Genomic DNA, 19,710 nt, shown 5'->3' on the forward strand with positions numbered 1-19,710 from the left:
TGCAAGCCTAAGAGATCTAGATTCAAGACAGCATCTTGCTAAGAGCAGGCCACCTCAGAATCCATAAACAGATACTCAGACAAACTGCCTAATCTCCTTGCATTTTCTGTTTAAGAGATGGTTACCTTCCTGAGAATTTTATTGCTAGAACATTTTTACTCACTCCCTTTTCTTACACTTGGTTAAACAGAGTTAGAGATGGACAGCTGTTTTTCTCTAGTTTGAAAACCTTGATGGATGTCCTTTCAGATGGGTTCTGCAAGGGAGGATGGGGGAGAAACTACAAGAACTTTTATCAGCAGTGAGCCAGATGTCTCCATTATTTCTTCTCTTTTTCAGTTGATTTCATCATTTTTTTTCCTTCCCTCTGCAATTCTTTGTTCCAGCCAACATGATGTGCCTTTGTTACTGTTGCTGTTAAAAGTTTTACTGCATATGATGCATATTGTTGGTAAAGTAGCAATAATACTTTGTGTAGTATGTTTTTCACTAGGGGAAGCTGAAGCATTTTCTACTGATCAATTATTCCTCACAGTCCGTTTCTGAAGGAGACATTATTATCCCCAGTTTACAGAGAAGTAAAATGGCAGATAGGTTAATTAACTTACTTAAGGTCATCCAGTGAGATAGTAACAGAGCTACAAATAGAACAGGATTCAGCAATCCTCATTCCCAGTCCCTTGATCTAACCACAAAGAAATACTCATTCTCTTCAGCCTTAAATATTTCAGATCTATCACTGATAGTTTATTCTGACATACTGTTGAACTACAAATCAGTCAGTCTAAATGACAAACACGTAGATGAGTGGAGATTTACTGCACCCCCCCTCGCTTGCCTGTTCAGCCTCATACACCCCCTGCTATGCTGAACAGCTCATCTTCCATTAAAAATGGTCATGCTACGGTTCCTCTGGAGAACTGTCAATACCATTTCAAGCATCAGTCAGAGGGCATCGGGAGGGGGAGAGAGGGGGAGAGAGAGGGAGAGAGAGAGAGAGGAAGAACACTTGCTCTCTTTCCCCAGGAGGCAAGAATGCTGCCTCAACTGCCCTGCTGTCTGGGAAAGCAATGAGTTCCAGATGCAAACTGGCTTTAAAAAATAATTTCTATTTTTCTTTTATGCTGCATCTCCCTCCCAAGAGTTTCCAGTGTTAGATAGCTGGAGCAGCAGTATTTAATAGCTGCATCTTTGTGGATTTCACTCTGAGGCACCGGTTTGATGAGTTATTTTAAAGTCAGAATATCCTTCAAATGCCCACCCAAAGTCTGTCAGCCTCTTAATACAACACATTCTCTCCAGAGGGATTTGCACTGCTAGACATCTGCATGGCTCAGCATGAATTGCTGTGTAACAAAACACAATTGAAGTTCACAGATTAATCACAATCACCTAAAAATGAGTAAGAAACATATTTTAAACACATACAAGAAAACAGCCAATGCAGTTTTACCAAATGCACAAAGGGTCCTTCTACTTGACTCAGATGAAGACTATTTTGTTCCCTAATATCAATATTTTTAACAAGAAAATGTTAGGATTGTCTTACAGCATGAGATGCCTGTTCTAATGTCCTAAGTTCTACGAGTTAGGACTGAGGTTGATTACTGTCTAATATAGGACCTATTCAAATGTCTCATTTTCCAAGAACCAAAAAAAAAGATCAGACTCTTCTTTCTTGAAAGTGTTGATAGGCAGGTGTCAATAAGCAAACTGATCTTATTTTTCATTCTGGATATACCTTTGCCTTCTCAGGACAACTTCCTACTGGCTCAAGTGTTTTATTTTGTCAAAATCCTGCCTTTAGGATCTTTAACACTGTTATAACTGAAATATACACACAACAGGAACTAACCTGGTAACTCCAGATCATTACAAGTTATTGCTAACTATTTGTAAAGAGGTTTCCCTGTCCTTTATCGTGAGGTCTCTTCCTCTACTTTGCTTCTCTGCATGTGCTCCTTGCATGCTTCTTTGCTCCCTCGATCTCTTTCCATCTCAACAGTCCCCATGCACAGAGTGCCTGCTTTGTTTCTGAGTCCCATGTCAACTCACTCTCTTTTAACTCTTTTCCAAGATTTCATTTCTTTTGCTCGCTTGTCTGCCACCGATCTTCTAAATAATTGCTGACAAGTCCAAACACTTCACTCTATTTAGAACAAAAAACTCAGGAGGCTCTAACAACACGTATATAAAATTCAGCTTATCACAAATCCTTTTCCTATTGTCAGCCTCTGCTGCTTCCTTCCATTCCCTGTTATTATCACCCCTTAGCATGTCAAGTCTAATTTGGACTGTGAAAAGCTCAGAGCAAGGACATTCACTTTATTTGTCCAAAAGACTCCACAAATACATACCTACAGTTCTACGTAAATAACATTGCAAAGGTCTGATTAGACAGGTGACTGTGCATAGCACTCTATATAGCACCAGCTTCAGGAACTGGAAATCGAACTTTTGTGTACCCTATCTCAATAACCATTCCATTATTCTGCACTAGTGTGAAGGTAGACAGGGATGAATGAGTGGAACATATTATCCATGTCTTCCCCTCTCCTATCTCCTCCTACAGTGATAACTAAGAAATTTAAGCAAAGAAACACCCTCTGTGTCTGGACGCATGATAATAAAGAGATTGGACTCCAGTTCAGTCATCAACCTGAATGTTAATCACCAGCAGCTGAAATAGGAAGGCAGCCACCTGTATACCACTGATGGTAATTATTCACGGGGATGCAGGTTACAGCACTGCTAGCGTGCCAGAATGGGGACTGGCCTGCCTAACCTGTTCTCACATGTCAGGGAGTGTGTCCCAGACAACTTCCTCCACAGGGAAACCCAGGGCCTCACAGAACTTAAACTCCCTGGCAGAATCTAGGAAGGGACACGCAGCCCTCAGATGAGGTGCCCAAGACCATTTATGGCTTTATGGTTTGTAAAACAGACCTTGCTCGACACCTGCAAATTTGCAGACCTGTTGAGTTGTGGCTTTGTTGATTGTTGTGACCTTGATACGCCTTCCTGAGTGTTTGTACGCTGTCTTGTGCCAGCATGCTAATCCTGACTTTGCATGATGTCCTCCTCAAAACCACAGTAATAAAAATGATGTAATAATGAAAAACATGCTGTTGTAAACATATATTTTTACTTCATTCCTGGCCTCAGATTTAATAATATTTGGAGGAACAACTGTTTTGAAAGGAAAAAAGACATAGGAAATGAACTAATGCAGACCTGTACATATATGTGTACTTACTTCTGAGCAAAAAAGCCATGTTGGAGCTTGTCACATGCACATTTATGTATATTTGTGCTTGCAGGACGGAGGCAACAACATGTGATCTCTGAAGAGAAAATCTTTGCATGGTGACTGCTTCCTAGTGATTCAGAGCTGCGATGGATAACTATGAGAAGAAAGCCAGTTTAACCTCTGCCCTGTTCATGAACAGCCATAATTCTTACATTAGCCTAATCCATTTTGAAACAGAGCAGAGTAATTTCAGATAATCAGATACCAAGGTGATAACGTTGCATGAAAACAGAAATGGAATGAAGACCATGCTATCAGGTCCAGTTTTAGGCCAATACTCAAAGGGACATTTTTCAATGGTTTACATGCCAAATCTCTGAGTTTGGGTAACATGCAAGAAGAACTGAACATTTTCACCGATGAGGAGAAATGAGATCTAATTAACATTACTGAAACAGTCAGGGCAATTCACCAAATTGGAAAATTAAAATATTCTGCCATAATGCTTTTAAGAAAAATAAAGCAATTTGAAGATGTGAGACGGTAATGTTCCACATTAAAACACATTGTTTTAGAGATGAAGAGACAGTAACTCATTTCGATTAAGCCAATTCAGGAGGGGTGGAATGGAGTGGAGATGGCTACTAGTCATCTAGTCAGACTAGTCATTCCTCTAATGTACAAAAAGAGCTATATGAGAATACAGCCAGCAGCCATGTCTCACTGCAATTTCTAAAACTTATTTTCTGGGACAGAAGTTATTCCAGTCCATATGGGAAAGGTATTTTGGAACTCATAATGTTAAACAATTTAATCATGGGACAGGAAAATGGTGGTTGCTTAGCAACTAGCAATCACAACCTGATTACAATAATTATGAGCCAAAAAGGACAGTCCCAACACATATACACAGAGATGCTTCAGAAAGACTATCTCCCTCAAGATGAGATGATGAGAAAAATTGTCACGAAAATACAGAGAGAAATATAAATAAAATTTGAGAATTCTTATGAGCTCACTACATAGTCCAAAAGCCATGATTCCATAATTAACAAAAAGGACTGTTTTGGCTAAAGATTTGACAATCTTGGCTCAGCAGCAAGGTGAATAGAAACAATTCAAAGTTAAAAATACAGTGTAGAACAATGTGCAAAGGCAAAAATATAGGGAAAATGTTACAAAAAATGAAGACTAGAGAAAATGCGTGACTGGTGTGACTAAGGACTGTAAGGCAGGGGGGGTAAGTATATTAAGAACAGAAAAGATCCTACTACTAGATAGAGAAAATGGTACAGAAGTGGCAGAAATGTTAACATTTTCTAGTCCATATTTTAAAAGATTAAGGTTGAGGTACTTTATTACCTAGTAATGAAGAAGTACTTTCCAGTCCCTTAGTAACTAAGGAAGATGGTAAACAACATCTACTAGAATAAACATTTTTAAATTAGAATGCCTAGGGAACTTCCATGTAACAGTCCTTAGAGAGCAGGCTAAGGCGATCTTGAGCAAGTTGTTAATTTTTAATAAATCTTGGAATATGAAGGAAATCATAGAAGATTATGCCAATGTTTAAAAAGGGCAGGCGAGATGACCTGGGTGTCTAGGTCATCAGGCTGATCAGCCCTAGGCAAGTAATGGAAAGGTGACAAGAAATTAAATCAAGGAAGGACCAAGGAATAACAATATGTATAATGCTAGTCAGTATGCTTTTTTGGAAAATAGATCTTGTCAGACGAACTCAATTTCATTCTTTGATGACATTAGTCGTTTGGTTTATAAATGTAATCACATAATTGTAATTTACTCAGATGTTTGCACAGAGTCTGATTTAGTACCTCCTGACACTAATTAAAAATTAGCATAATATAGCATCAGAAAAGTACATATTAAGTGGACTTAGAACTAGCTGACAGACTGTCAAAACCAGTTACGAATGGGAACTGCTATCAGCTGAGGTTCTGGTGAAATCCCATGGTGACCCATGGCTGGGCTCACTGCTAATTGCTGTTTCCAGCAGCAGCACAGAAGGCAGGCAGGCAGACTAAGCAACTATGACACGATGGCAAGAGATCAGTATTGCTTGTGACCACCTGGACAAAATGCTACGCAGTACCAAAAAATAGGAATATATGTACACCAAAGAAATGAAGGGCCACACACAGATGGGCAGGAACCAGGGGGTTGTAAGCTGCTAAAAAATAGTCATTCAGTGCGAGAGGATGAAGACGGATGGCAAGTGGTGGGCATATAGATCAGAGGGCTGGGCTGTGAGAGGCACAAGCCTTGAACAGAAGTGTGCCCCACAGAAATTTAGCAGGAACCAGGATAGCCACCAAGTACCATGCGTATAACTGAACGACAGCCCACCAGAGGCAGAAAAGAGCCACAAAAATTTCCTGAGGGCTGAATTCCCAGCAAGACCTTACGGCCTCCATCTCCTCATCCTAATTGCGACACAACCCGGGGGGGCTCCCGTGAGCACTGTCTGCCTGAGCAGTGAGGGCTGCCGCCTGCCGGATACAGCACCGCCAAGGAACGTGACGCTGCGCAACGGTCCCCAACGCTCCCCGCCGCGCCGCGCCGCCCCCACCCTCGCCGCGCGCGGCGTCACTCGCCGCGACGCCTCAGCGGCGCAGCGAGGGCGCGTGCGCCGGAACGGACACCCTTCCCTCGCCCGCGCCGGCCGCGGCGACCGTTCCGTTGGGCCGCGGAGCAGCTCGGAGCGGAGCCGGGGGTGCCGGCGGCCGCGCCGCGCCGCGCCGGGGGTGAGCGGCCTGGCGGGGACAAGGCTGCGCAGGGGGCGGTGCGGGGGGCAGGCCCGGCCCCGCGACCGTGCGTGGTGCTGCTCCCCGCGGAGGGGGAGGAGGCGGCGGCCTCTGCCCCCGGTCGCGCGGGGTTCAGCCCACCCGCGACCTCCGTGTCCCCCGAGCGGGGCGCCAGGCCGAGCTGGGGGCGCCGCCGGTGATGGCGGCGGCGGCGGCGGCTGCCCCGAGCCTGCGGTTGCGGCCTGCGGCGGGGCGGTGAAGTTGGAGGAGCCGGGGCCTGTTGGAGGGCAACGCTGGGGTGCGCCTCGGCCCCCTTGCGCTTCTCCTGGGACTGTGGACTTAGGCCAGACTTCTTTTCCCTTTGTGGTCACGGGAGAATCAACTGTAATTCTGAAAATGGAAAGGAGGATAGTTCTCTGGCCTGATGCTGAGGAAGAAGTGGTCTGAGAGAAGCCAGTGGGTCTGAAAGAAAAAAACACAGCATAAGACTAGAAAACAAGGCTTTGAGTAGCAATAAGGAGTAGAGAGCAGGTGAAGAAGCACTGAGTGATGTTTTTGCTTTTGTTTTAGGTGTGCTGATTACCGATACATTCTTCTGATAATATCCCTGCTGTAAGTGCCCAGCATGAAACTTCTCTAGTAGCATTTTGCAGAGTCTTAGGTCGTCATAAAACAAGCTTTGAATAGCTCTGGCACTTGGGAGTTTCCAGCCTTCACCCTTCTAATCTCTCAAGTATTCTTAGACTGGCAAGGATTAGCTGAGGTCTTCAACCTTGGATTGGGCTATTTACGGGATTCCTTTAGGGACTCCGAAGTGGAAAGCTGGTCCCCCAGACCATTGGTTTCATCATCTAGGAGCTAAAGGCATTTTTATTATAAGGCTACAGCAGAAAAAGATTAGGCAAGCTTTGTGTCAGAGTTGACTCTGATGTGTTGAAGAGTTATGGAGAAAATTTGTTGCTTCATCTCTTAGTGGAGGAATTTGGACAGTCTGTTCTGAAATGAACTTAGCAAGCTAAGTTATCCTTCCCCCTTATAGTAGGTGTTCCAGCTGAAAGGCTGCCCTGGAATCATTTAAGAGCTTCTGTCTTCTCACACCGGGCCTGTTGCCCTAACTTGAGTTCTCTAATACCTTGCCTTTTCTTTTGTTGCTCTTTCTGTTACTCTCTTTCACCCAGAATAGTTGTATTTTTCTCGGACTTGATTTTCTTTCTGCTTCTTCCCTAATGCTTTTCTAACAGAGCTAATAAGAGTAAATCAGAGTAGATGGTTGTACATAAGGTCCTCCAGTGGGTAGAAGTACATGAGTGAGGTTACGAATACTTCAGATTCATGTTATTAAACTAGAGGCTTCCTGTTATCTTACTAAAATTGACTCAGCCCTGTCCTGCTGATTATGTTTGTCCCTGCTCCATGCTTTTTAATATTTCATGCTCATCTTTACTCAGCTGTGGGTTTCTGAAATCAGCTGTATTTAAGTATTTAAGCAGTACTTAAAACAAGAATTTTAAATTTTAAATAAGTGTGGTGCATGTGAAAGAACCCCACTTATTGTTTCTGGAGACTTAGGTCATGACTTATTTGAACAGGCACAGTACAGATAACATAATGTTTAAAATACTTAAAGGGTCATGTGGGTCTTATTCTTGTCCATTATATTCCTAAGATGCAAGCTACTGACTCTCCTGTGCAGGAATCTTTTGCAGAAAAGGATTTTACCTTGCTCCTTACATTGGCTTCCCCAGTGGAGCTAACTAGAACAGCAAAACTGGGCAGGTCTAATCCTTGTCAGTGTTTTTTGCTCTTGTCAATTTTTGTCAGGGAGCTGAAAACCAACATCAGAAATACAGCCTGCTGCAGGAGATGACAAATAGAAACATTTTGCTTTCTTCCTTTTCCTCATTTGTGTATTCTCCTTGCATACCTGTCTCCCTATCGAGACAAGTAGAATGAAACTAATAAAAATACCATTTATACTTGGTGGACACCAGCATTTTTTTATGCCATTCTGCAAAGAAAGAGCAAAGGAAACATGCAAAGAGGAGGAAAAATGGAGAGAGGTAGGAAAGCAGAAAGAAATCCCATCACCACAAACCTGTAAGAGTGTGAACGTTGTCTCTGGTGGCTTAGTAACAATGGTTATGCCCTCAGAGGGGGAGACTGCTGGAAGAAAATGAGAAGCTGCTGACATGGGATTTTCTTGGGGAGAAAAAAAAAAGAAAATGGTGTGGGAAAATTATTTCCTTCCTCTCTTAAAAAGGGCAGATTTGAGAGGAGGCTGAAAAGCAAATTGAGAGAAAATTTGATGGAAAAGATCAAGGGAAGGCATTTGAGATTGGAAAATCTGTGTTATTCCTATGGAGGAATGTGCTTTTATTTTATTTCTTTATACAGTTAATAGGCCATTTTTTCTAGATGAATGAAGCTGTATAACAAAGCCTGCTCCGTTTATAAAATATTTTAAATGGTGTGAGAAATTTTCATGAGCAAAATTTCCAGGTTGCTTCCTCAGTATAGTTAAGTGGTGTCTGTCTCATGCCTCTGTAGATTATGTAAAGAAGCCAGAGGGCTTCACAGCAGGCCCCATTTTTGGCAAAGTTCACATCGCAATCATTTCTGTGACTGGAGTGTAAAGCTAGCTTTAAGCAGGCTAAGTGGGAGCTACTAATAAGCTAGCAATGGTAAGATGCTGTTCAGTGTAGGTTTTTTCTAGTTCATATTGCTTTCTGTGCTGTCCTAGTTAAACTTCTAATTGTACCTAAGTTAGTGTAAACATATTCCTTATATGCAGGGTTATGTATGAAGAACTAGACCAATTTCATGCAAGGAGTGTATGACTTCAAACATGTGATCAGTGCACCATGAATTGTTTTGGTTGCCTTAAGTCTGGGATTGTTTGGAATACTCATTTGTCTTAAAGAGTTGTGGCGTTTTTTTCCTTTTGTAGGAAGGTGGGTATATCTGTGTGTGCCCACTCTTTCTTGGGAAATGTCCAGCGTTTCCAGTTACGCCCTACGAATGGCCCGTCTGAGTGCTCGGATATTTGGAGAAGTGGCCAGGCCAACTGACACAAAATCTATGAAAGTAGTGAAGTTATTCAGTGAGCAGCCTTTGGCCAAACGGAAGGAGGTCTACAGCTGGTATCCTCCTCACAACACCTACTATGCCCTCATGAAGAAACTCCGCTACTTTGGTCTTTACAGGTGATTACGGTGTTCATGGGATGGGAGCAGGACTGGAGTGGGGGAAGGGGTGGATCTGAGTTTTGTTACAGTTTTTTCCATAAGGAGAAGAGGAACCATTGGAAAAGGTTCAATTCATAATAGTGTATATGGAAATATACAACTGATTATTGCATTGAGGGCAAGAAAACCAAAATACGTGACTGCTCAGTAATTTTTCCCATTTGAATGAATAGAACTTTATGTGAGAGAGACTGTAGGTGTAATTGTGGGCAGCCAGTTACCTGAGAAGTAGTTCTTATTCCAGCATTATGGAGAAGGGAAGAGAGCTTTTTCATTAAGAAGAAGGGGGCCTGTAGTTTTGAAGATGCCAAATCAATGTGCTACAAAAAGGTAACATTACCTTAACAAAGAACTTGCACTAAGACAATTTGACCCTATATATGAATCATTCAACAACTAATACTGAAATTTGGAAGAGAAGGAAAGTCTGTGCGTTAGGCTGGAGGTTATTTAAGCCTTTAAAATAAACTAAATTCAAATGAGGTATAAACAGACAACTGGTTCGGATGATGCTGAAATTAACAGGGCTAATTTTTAAATGAATTTGCACAGTCTCAAGTAGGAAAAGCTACACTATTAAAGATCATTAGCAGGTGTCAAATGGAATCCTTTGACTTCAGTCAAGTAGCACTGAAGAAATCCCTTAAAAGCAAGGCTGGTAACCCTGTAAAGTCGAAACAGATTAGTTTCTGTTGCTAATACCACATGATGACCATCCAGGATTGCATCCGGGATGCTCTTGGTTTAGGTGGGCATGCAAATACTTTCTAGAACAGCTGCCTATTGGCACAAAAAGTCTCAACTACTTGATAATGTTCTTCTCCCTTCTTCCCTCCCTAATCTCCTCAAGTTCCTTTTCTAGCTGCTCTGTGTACAAAGAGCTTGTAGTGGATCAGGTTTGCTGTTCAGAAATATGTAATGACAGGAAGTAGGCTAAAAAGGTCTGATGATAACTTGTAAGCTTTTTGTTTCTTTTTTAGAAAAGCTGTGTTTAAAAATAGCAGTGCAGCAATCTTAGGCCATTTTAGGATGCAGTTCTGTGACCTTCTAAAAATAACTTTGCACTGAAAAGTGTGGGGTCAGAGATTATGAATAGAGTTTATTTGAACATCATTGAGGATTCATCTCCTCCAGCCCCTTCATCCTCCTCTCCATCTTATTCTTTTATTAAGATTTTATGAGTAGACGATACCTTCTTCATACTTCATTCCTGAAGTCACTGAGAGCAGTGTCATGTACTGTAATTACAGCTCAGCATGCCCCTCTCTTCTCAGAAGTTAATGACCTGAACTTAGTACCTAGCTCAGAAACACAATGCGCTATTGCTAGACTGCTGAGCGAGATGAGAAGGGGGAAATTCTCATTCTTTTCTCTTGCTGATTTTTGTATTTTCCTGCTCATTTAAACACAATGTATTGATAAATACAATGTAAGAAATATATATATACACACACATGCCATTTATTGCTGAAAAGAGCAACCTTGTTAGTTCTGAAAGTACTGAGCAAATTATTCTGTCCACAATTACTGTTAGCAGTAACACTGAATACACTACTGTGAGGTTCAATATGGGCTTTACTGTTACAAAAAGGTTGAGGTTTTTTTTTTTCATTGTTGTACAGTTCAAAGAACCTTTCACATCTGGATAAGCCAAGAAGTAAACTTTTCCCCCCCCCTCTTCCTTATCCATCTAGAGATGAGCATCAAGACTTTAAAGAGGAGATGAGACGGTTGAAAAAGCTCCGTGGGAAGGAAAGACCAAAAAAGGGTGAAGGAAAGAGAGCTCTCAAGAAGAAATAATGTCACTTTGACAATGTAATGAACTGCTCTGGAGGTACTGGGGAACAGCTGTAACTCAGGCTTTCTGTTCCCAGCTGGAGAGGGCTTGGCATGTGAGCTGCATGTGGGAGCTGGAGAAACACGCTGTAAAATGATGGAGTCTACCTTGGCAGTGCACTTGGATCCGTGTGGTTTTATTGTTTTGTGAGTTTCTATAGTTCTGTATATTGCAGCATGTTGATTTGTCATGAGAGCCCGCTCTTACCTAAGTAATAACAGCAATAGCAAAAAATAAAAGTGCTCAGTTTTTTTATTGCATACATCTGCTGCTCCATCTCATTTTTTCTTGATCTTCATTTTTGCCAAAATTGGGTTTCTTTTTCATTTTCTGTTTTACTTTATTGCATTAGTATCAATACTGCTTTGTGTGTGTGGCCACAAAAAAAAGGTTTTCTCCTGCTGCTGCTGCTTGTCTTCTTGCCTGTTTGTACTGCGTTTCACTCCAGATAGCCTTAGCGTTCATAATTTTTTTTTTAAGTTGCTGTTAGAATCAGTTGTTGTGCTTTTGCACTGGACAACACTTTCCGATCCATTTCCTGTCCTGAGCACTCTTATTGTACCCTGAATAATTATATATTGCAACAGAAGAGGCTGAAATACAGGCTCAAACTGTTTTCCAGTTTGGGAACCCCTGCTAATTAAAATACAATATTTAAGTATACTGTAATAAAAGGATTTTAAATGTAATTTCATTGCCTGGAGGATGTGTATGAAGTACTTCATAAGGTGATGAACTGTCTATTCCTGGTATTCAGTATTTGATTTTATAGCTAGGCTCCTCCAGTGTCACTACGATTAATGATTACATAAATCTATCATTTGTACTTGTCAGTCCCTGTCAGGGAACAGAAAGCACAGAATGTAACTGTGCTGCTCTGCCTGGCCATGTGTGCACCTTGATTGTATGTGCTCTGAAACTGTGCATCTCTTAATTTCCAGACCCTGTAAACTTAGAAGAAGAGCCTTGTGGTGGTAAAGGGGAGCTATTCAAAATGCAGAGTGGCTGGAGCAGAAAGTGTTTGCACAGTTAGCTTTGGGGTGTGCTTGATGTCACATACAGAGGCATCCTGAAATAGGTACCAATACTAAAATTCTACTGATATTTCTAGCCCAAGCTTGTTCAGATGTGTTATTTGAAGGGTTCTCTATGATCATTGAAATCAATGTTTCTACATAAATTCATAACAGCTCAACAACTTTATTTCACCAAGATTATTAACTCAAGAGGTTCTGTGTTAATGGTGTTTTTGGTGAGCTGTGTAGTTCCTGCTCAGTACCCTTTACTGAGTGATTATTGATACCTGGTTTTCTAAGCTCTAAGAGAGATGGATTTAGAGGATCTGCAGCATTGGTGTTGTGGGGAGTGCCCGAGTTCTTACCACAAACAACAAAATGCTGTAGGATTTAGTAAAATATACAACTGCTCTGTCCTGTAATGGTAAATTTCTCATTCGAATTTAAAATGCTTTTAGAAACTTTATACTTTTGCTCAACACCACTGTAATGTGCCTGTGGTGTTTTAATGTTGTAGGCATGATGTATTATGAAGTGTATAGAGCATGTGATGGGGTTCCTGGGACACAGGGTGCAGTTGATGGAAAGCCCAGTTGCCTTTGATTCTTGTTCAGGAAGGAGAGAGTGGCATGAGGCAGGGTCCCAGGTAGGAGAGAGTATTGCCTAAAGAGGAAGGATGCTGCTGCCTGACATTTTGTTTCTCGCTGTGGCTGTGAGTGAATAGAGTTGTTCTATAATTTTGTTTGGTGGAGAGTAAGACCAATTCTGAAACTCTACAGTAGAATCACTGCGGCAGTTGTCCTGGACAGCTGGTGCCTGTAGTACAATGGCTTTGTCAGCCAGAACTTGATGTCTTCTAAAATTAAACCAAAGATCAATAAAAGCATTTTCACTGCAATTTAAAGAGGAAAAATCAAAAGAATCTTTCCTGTTGCTGTGAAACACTTCAAGCCTTAACATTACAAACAAGCAAGAGAGAGAAAGTGTGCATGTATCAAAAAGTGACTTACGGTCCTGCTTCAGTAAATACGTATGAGCTTAAACTTTGGCACGTGGGTAGACCTGTTTATACGTATAACAATATATAAAACACTTATACTGTATAACTGGCCGTGGTTATGCTTCTGAATCCATGTTTAGCCTACTGCAGAAGGACTGAGCATCCACAGAGCTTACTGAAGGCAGTGAATGCTACAGGTATTCTGTTTCTTGAAAAGTGTGCTACTTTGCTAGGCACAGATATGGACTCAGCAGTGTAATATTAGATACACAGGCTTAGGGATCTGTTCTTCCTTATTTGTTCCAAGACACCTGGCTATTTATGGATTTTGAAAAGTTCCTCTCATCAACAGGGAAGTGAAAGGCTTGTTTGGCTTCATCTATAATGATCCCTTTTGTCTATACCCTGAAAGAGCAAACCTGCTCTAGAATCAAATCATCACCCTGGGAACATACTTTGGGAAGATACTTACAGCAGTATGTCCAAAAATAGAGAGGAAGACGAGAGAAGTTGGTGGAAGTGCCTGGGAAGTAAGCAGATGTAAAACAAACAAGAATAGCAAATTTTTGACTTTCATCTTTTCTCCACAGTATTTACAAAAGCAAAGTGGGTGGGGCGACATAATTTTAAAGAAAAATGATAACTTATATTAAAGCAGTACCAGTACAAGAAATATTCCCCCACCTAACTTTCCATGATCTTTTCTCTGTAGTACTCACTCTATAGAATTACATCTGTTCAAAAATGGCTTTTCCCCCTCCCTTGATTTCACCCTCGAAGATGCAGCCACTTTTTGAGTTTATTCTAGTGTTAGAATAACCTATTGTTTGCTGCAAGTGCTTAGTGTAACTATTTTGTTCTAGAAAATACAGCTTTTCTCCACTCCATAACTGAGGTAGAGAGGAAAATGGGCACTTTTCTACCTAGCTTCTTTCCCTCTCTGTAACAATCCACTATCCTATGCTCTGTCTTTTAAGAAGATAATAGATACTGGCCTGAAGGAGACTATTTTTTGTGAATCACAGGGCTGACATGAATTGGAATTCAGTCCTGAAACATCATGCCAGGTATTAACTCAGTGTGTATTTAGGAGAGGAAGGAGAGTTTCAGCCATATTTTGAGGAATAAGGCTGGGAGTACTTACACTTTTTACAGCTATCAGCCTATGTCTATTTTATGTACAAATAATCAGGTTTAATTAGTTTTTTTTTTTTTTGGCTTTCCCCTTACAATAATTTTTCTCACCATTTAAACTCTGCAGCTGTGCTCTGTTATAAAATTCATTCTTTCTCTGAGGTACAAGCTAACTGTCCTTGGAATATGTTTAGACAGATGCTTCAATTCCTGATGAAGAGTAAAGATCCTAACTTCTTAATCCTGAACATGTTAATGTAATTTAGCTGGTGGTGAAAAATGCCAGTGCTGCCCTCTTTTAAAGGGGAGCAACAGCAGAGAAAGGAGATGGACTTTGAAATCTGTTGAAATATAGCAGAGAAGCATTCATTATACAGTGTTCCTGTGTGCCAGTCTAGATCTCCAGCAGTGTTATATTTGGATGGAAACAGCAGTCCTGAGTTTAGGTGGGTATTGGCATTAGGAAATAAGGTCTCCAAATCCTTCTGAAGTGTACTTATGTCTGTATTATGCAGGAAGATGCTGAAGGCGTTTTTGACCATAACAGTTGGCTTTGTTCTTCCGTATTTTATAGTCCTCTAATTATGTCCATTTTTAATTGTCTAAGCCACTCTCCATCATCTTTGAAAGGTCATGGAGAACAGGAGAGGTGCCCGAGGACTGGAAGAAAGCCAATGTCACCCCAGTCTTCAAAAAGGGCAAGAAGGAGGACCCAGGGAACTACAGGCCAGTCAGCCTCACCTCCATCCCTGGAAAGGTGATGGAGCAGCTCATCCTGGAAGCCATCTCCACGCATGTGGAGGAAAAGAAGGTGATCAGGAGTAGTCAGCATGGCTTCACCAAGGGGAAATCATGCCTAACCAATCTGATAGCCTTCTATGATGGAATGACTGCCTGGGTAGATGAGGGGAGAGCAGTGGATGTTGTCTACCTAGACTTCAGCAAGGCTTTTGACACTGTCTCCCATAGCATCCTCATAGACAAGCTCAGGAAGTGTGGGTTAGATGAGTGGACAGTGAGGTGGATTGAGACCTGGCTGAATGGCAGAGCTCAGAGAGTTGTGATCAGTGGTACAGAGTCTAGTTGGAGGCCTGTAGCTAGCGGTGTCCCCCAGGGGTCAGTACTGGGTCCAGTCTTGTTCAACTTCTTCATCAATGACCTGGATGAAGGCACAGAGTGCACACTCAGCAAGTTTGCTGATGATACAAAACTGGGAGGAGTGGCCGATACGCCAGAGGGCTGTGCTGCCATTCAAAGAGACTTGGACAGGCTGGAGAGGTGGGCAGAGAGGAACCTCATGAAATTCAACAAAGGGAAGTGCAGGGTCCTGCACCTGGGGAGGAATAACCCCATGCACCAGTACAGGTTGGGGGTTGACCTGCTGGAAAGCAGCTCTGCTGAGAAGGACCTGGGAGTGCTGGTGGACACCAAGTTAAGCATGAGGCAGCAATGTGCCCTTGTGGCCAAGAAGGCCAATGGTATCCTGGGGTGCATCAGAAAGAGTGTTGCCAGCAGGTCGAGGGAAGTGATTCTCCCCCTCTACTCAGCCCTGGTGAGGCCACGTCTGGAGTACTGCGTCCAGTTCTGGGCTCCCCAGTACAAGAGGGATGTGGCACTACTGGAGCAAGTCCAGCGAAGGGCCACAAAGATGATTAGGGGACTGGAGCATCTCTCTTATGAGGAAAGGCTGAGAGAGCTGGGCCTGTTTAGCTTGGAGAAGAGAAGGCTGAGAGGAGATCTTATCAATGTGTACAAGTATCTGAAGGGAGGGTGTCGAGAGGATGGGACCAGACTCTTTTCAGTGGTGCCAAGCGACAGGACGCGAGGCAATGGGCACAAACTGAAACACAGACACTTCCATCTTAACATGAGGAAAAACTTTTTCACTGTGAGGGTGACAGAGCACTGGAACAGGTTGCCCCGAGAGGTGGTGGAGTCTCCTTCTCTGGAGATATTCAAAAGCCGCCTGGATGCAATCCTGTGCAATGTGCTCTAGGTGACCCTGGTGGAGCAGGGGGGTTGGACTAGATGATCTCCAGAGGTCCCTTCCAACCTCAGTGATTCTGTGATTCTGTGATTCTGTGATTCTGATATAATGTAATTGTAGCTGCTGACTGCTACCTTGATAAACACAACTTATTTTGTAAACAGGCTGATCCAGTTGCTATGTATTCTATAAGGAGTGAGGCTATTGCTAGGACCTCTTATTACTGAGAGTCCTGCTGACTGGCAGAAATTCTTGTAATGAATTCATGTAATGGGAGAAGAAAAGAATTAGCAGTGTTGCTTTCTGGTAAATACACCAGTGTATGAAAATATAGATACGTGTGCTGTACTGAGGAGAGTATTAACTTGAAAAAAGTTTCTCTTAATATGGAGAAAGTTTATTCTATTTTGCTTATTAGAACAATGCACTGAGTTTAAAGAGGTCTGTTAAATGCACCTGACTGTTAGTGAGTTGCTCTATGATTTTAGACAAATACTTTATCTTACTTGCTTGTGCTTTCTCAAGAGTAAAATTACAATAATGATCACTTATGAGTAGTGTCATGAGGGTAAGCTGCTTTTAGGATGGGAATTTACCTCAGGAGAACCTTGTGTAAAGAGCAGCTTAGTTTGGCTATAGTAGGACTTGTAGGACTTGGGGCACTGTGTATTTCGGAGCTTTATTTCAGAGAGCTTCTTTCATGCAGCAGTTGATGATATTGTTAACATCTGAAATAAGCTGTGGTAAGTTATTGTATTCACTGTTCTGTTTTAGATGTTAGAGACCTCGCATGCTAAACATACCTGGATTTGAGCGGAAACGAAAAAAGAAATGGATTAGCAAATATTTCTAACTGTAAATATTATTGAGATTTTATGTATGCAATCCTCTGTGACTGAGCTTGAAGGCCATTTTAGCATCTTTCTAAAAAACAACAGTCAACAAAGTCTATATGTTTTGGAAAAGCTTCATGAATCTGAAAGGCTGCTTTGATGAGGGAAAGGCTGTGTTTTGTATTTTTTCTTTCTTTTAAAGCACCAAGAATAATATGCAAAGAAAACAAGTGCTATAGGGATATCATTAATTTCTTTAAACTCTGCTCCTCTCTGTGACTATTCAGTTGGGACACTTCTTGTACAATCTCTTGGGAGTGGATCCTGGAAACAAAAACCTTCCAGGAGACTCTCAATGTGTGATCTTGATATTGAGACATGTTTGAGAGCAGAAATTCTTCCTGTTTAACCTCTTATAGAGGCAGTTTCATTTCTTGAAACAACTTCCACTAAATATCCAAACAACAATGGAAAACTCAAGGGTTCTAATAAAAAAAAGGGGGGAGGGAGGAGGGATTTATTAGGAATCTAAGAGGAAGTAGAAATGAAAACAATAGCCTGATCATAAATCCTGGAGGTAAGAATTAAACGATCTGTGGGGGCCAGATCTTGAGAACAGATCTTTCTGTGCCCACACAGCTGGGGTAGCATGAAGACATTTTAATCCTTTTCTCTCCTACACATTTCCTTGTCCTTTCCCTCAAGTGTAATAGTAATATATCTTGAGTATGCGTAGAAAAGCGTAGACGTGAAAATCCCCAAAAGAATTTGTTTGAGAAGGCTCAATAAGAGCAGAGCATAGCTATAATGTGTCTAAACAGTGAGGAGCACGACTGTAGTGAGAAACTGGAGGGCCATAACCACCATTCTGGGTGAGGAATTATTTAGGGTTGTCTAAGGGGATAAAATTGAAATCAACAAGATAACGATCATGACACAGAAGTATCTGTATAAATACCACGTTAAATTGTTCTGGGTGGAAAACTAGGGAAAACTCCACAAAGTGAAATATTTAGAAAACTTGAGAAGACTCCTAAGAAGCAAGTTATGCTTCTATTGCCTGAGCCAGTCAGAGCTAGACTGAGTGAAGCATTATAAAACATAGCACAGGGACCACTTCTCTCCTAGAAGAGGAGGGGGCAGACTGGATGACCGCATAGGTTTTTTTTCCATATCTAGCTTATAAGGGTCTGTGAAAACAAATCTCTCCAAGGGCTAAAAAGGGATTTTTATATCCATTATGTTTTCTGTCTACATTTGAAAGTACTTTACTTTGTCCCAGTGCTCCTAAAGCTGTCTGTAAATATTTCATGGAGTTCAGAGAGTCTCTCCCACTTCAGTTGTTGTTTCTGCTGGTTTGATGTTTGCCTCAGGGGCATTTTAGTAAATAGGCCTTTTAATGGTATTAGGAGCAAAAAAACACCTGAGCTCCAGAATGTCTAAAAAACATTGCACTGCCACATGCAATGATGTTCACTGCAAAGACATAGTGGTAAATGCCTTGCATTTCTGTGTTTCCGTTACAGTCTTGCCTGGATAAAAATGAATAGGGTTACTCAGGCCCAGACTTTCAGAAGTGGATGTCTCAAATTTGACTTCAGATTCAAGCACCTAAAGAAATGGTCTGACTTTAGAAACTGTGCGGGTATTCAGTGTCTCAGACTGTTATCAGTGGGACTTACCTCTGAAAAACAGCAAGGTACATACCTTTGGCTGATGTAGATAAGGACCCGATTCAGTAAAGCACCTAAACATATGTTTAGGCTTTATGTATATTGCCCATTGAATAGTACTGAGTTTAAATACGCAGCTGAGATTTGGCCATATTTTGTTTTCTGCCATGAGTACCATAGGTTCTGCAATGAATATATATGTATAGGTTAACCTATGAACATGTATGTATCCTTCGCTTCTTTAAGGTTGAAAAGCAATTACATAACACTGGTACAACTTCAAAATCTAAATAAGCAACATGATATAAATCAAGAAATTCAGCAAAGCCATGTTCAGATCTCAGGGAACCTTACCACTGGTCATGGTGATTTATCCTTGAACGTGTGGTCTGAGGAAAGAGACTGAATCCTCTTACTGAGTAGTAGTCTCTTCAGGACCACACTGATGAGACAATATCTCTCTAGATGACCTGTCTGGCCTGCTATGCAGTAGGTGCTTCCCCGGTGATATTCAGAGTTGATTGGGCCCTTCTGCCATATGCGTTGTCCATGCTTGTCCACAGCACAGTTGTGTGCGGCCCCTTCTATGCAGAGCGGCTTCACACTGACCTTAGCCAGGGCAAAACTTCTTCAGCAGAGCTGTTGATAGTGTGCTAGGTCAAATTTAAGAGAGCAGGTAGTAACGGCGGGTGAGGAACGCATATTTGGTTATTAACAAAAAACATATCTCCTGCTGTGATGATATTAGGCTATGCTGGAAGCAGGTAGTGGAGTCCACTGCCAAGAGAACTGCAGATGGCTTGGAGAGAGCTTTGTCCACATGTAAACAGGATTGGTACAGCTGAAGGGTGCTGTATTGAGATCTGGGGGATGCTTTCTTATTTACCGCTGGCAACCATCGCAGACAAGGTTCAAAATTTCAAATGCAGCATGCCTGATCCAGTATAATTGCATGCTAACAAGGCTGTGT

General features: G+C 41.8%; 1 protein-coding gene across 3 annotated transcripts; it reads left to right on the forward strand.

The window, feature by feature from the left end:
* The first annotated feature begins 5,871 nt into the window (after positions 1-5,871).
* On the forward strand, positions 5,872-11,357 carry MRPS33 (mitochondrial ribosomal protein S33). Of its 3 annotated transcripts, XM_067307870.1 has the most exons (4): positions 5,872-6,015; positions 6,586-6,627; positions 8,963-9,218; positions 10,955-11,357. In XM_067307870.1, the coding sequence occupies exons 3-4, from the start codon at positions 9,004-9,006 to the stop codon at positions 11,058-11,060; spliced, it is 321 nt and encodes a 106-aa protein (XP_067163971.1). In that variant the 5' UTR covers positions 5,872-6,015; positions 6,586-6,627; positions 8,963-9,003; the 3' UTR covers positions 11,061-11,357. The 3 variants fall into 3 exon arrangements, with proteins under 3 accessions (XP_067163971.1, XP_067163964.1, XP_013803552.1); XM_067307863.1 differs by lacking the exon at positions 6,586-6,627; XM_013948098.2 differs by lacking the exons at positions 5,872-6,015; positions 6,586-6,627 and adding an exon at positions 6,375-6,546.
* Positions 11,358-19,710: the final 8,353 nt, after the last annotated feature.

The sequence above is a fragment of the Apteryx mantelli genome, chromosome 1 (genome assembly GCF_036417845.1).
Source record: "Apteryx mantelli isolate bAptMan1 chromosome 1, bAptMan1.hap1, whole genome shotgun sequence".
Lineage (NCBI taxonomy): Eukaryota > Metazoa > Chordata > Aves > Apterygiformes > Apterygidae > Apteryx > Apteryx mantelli.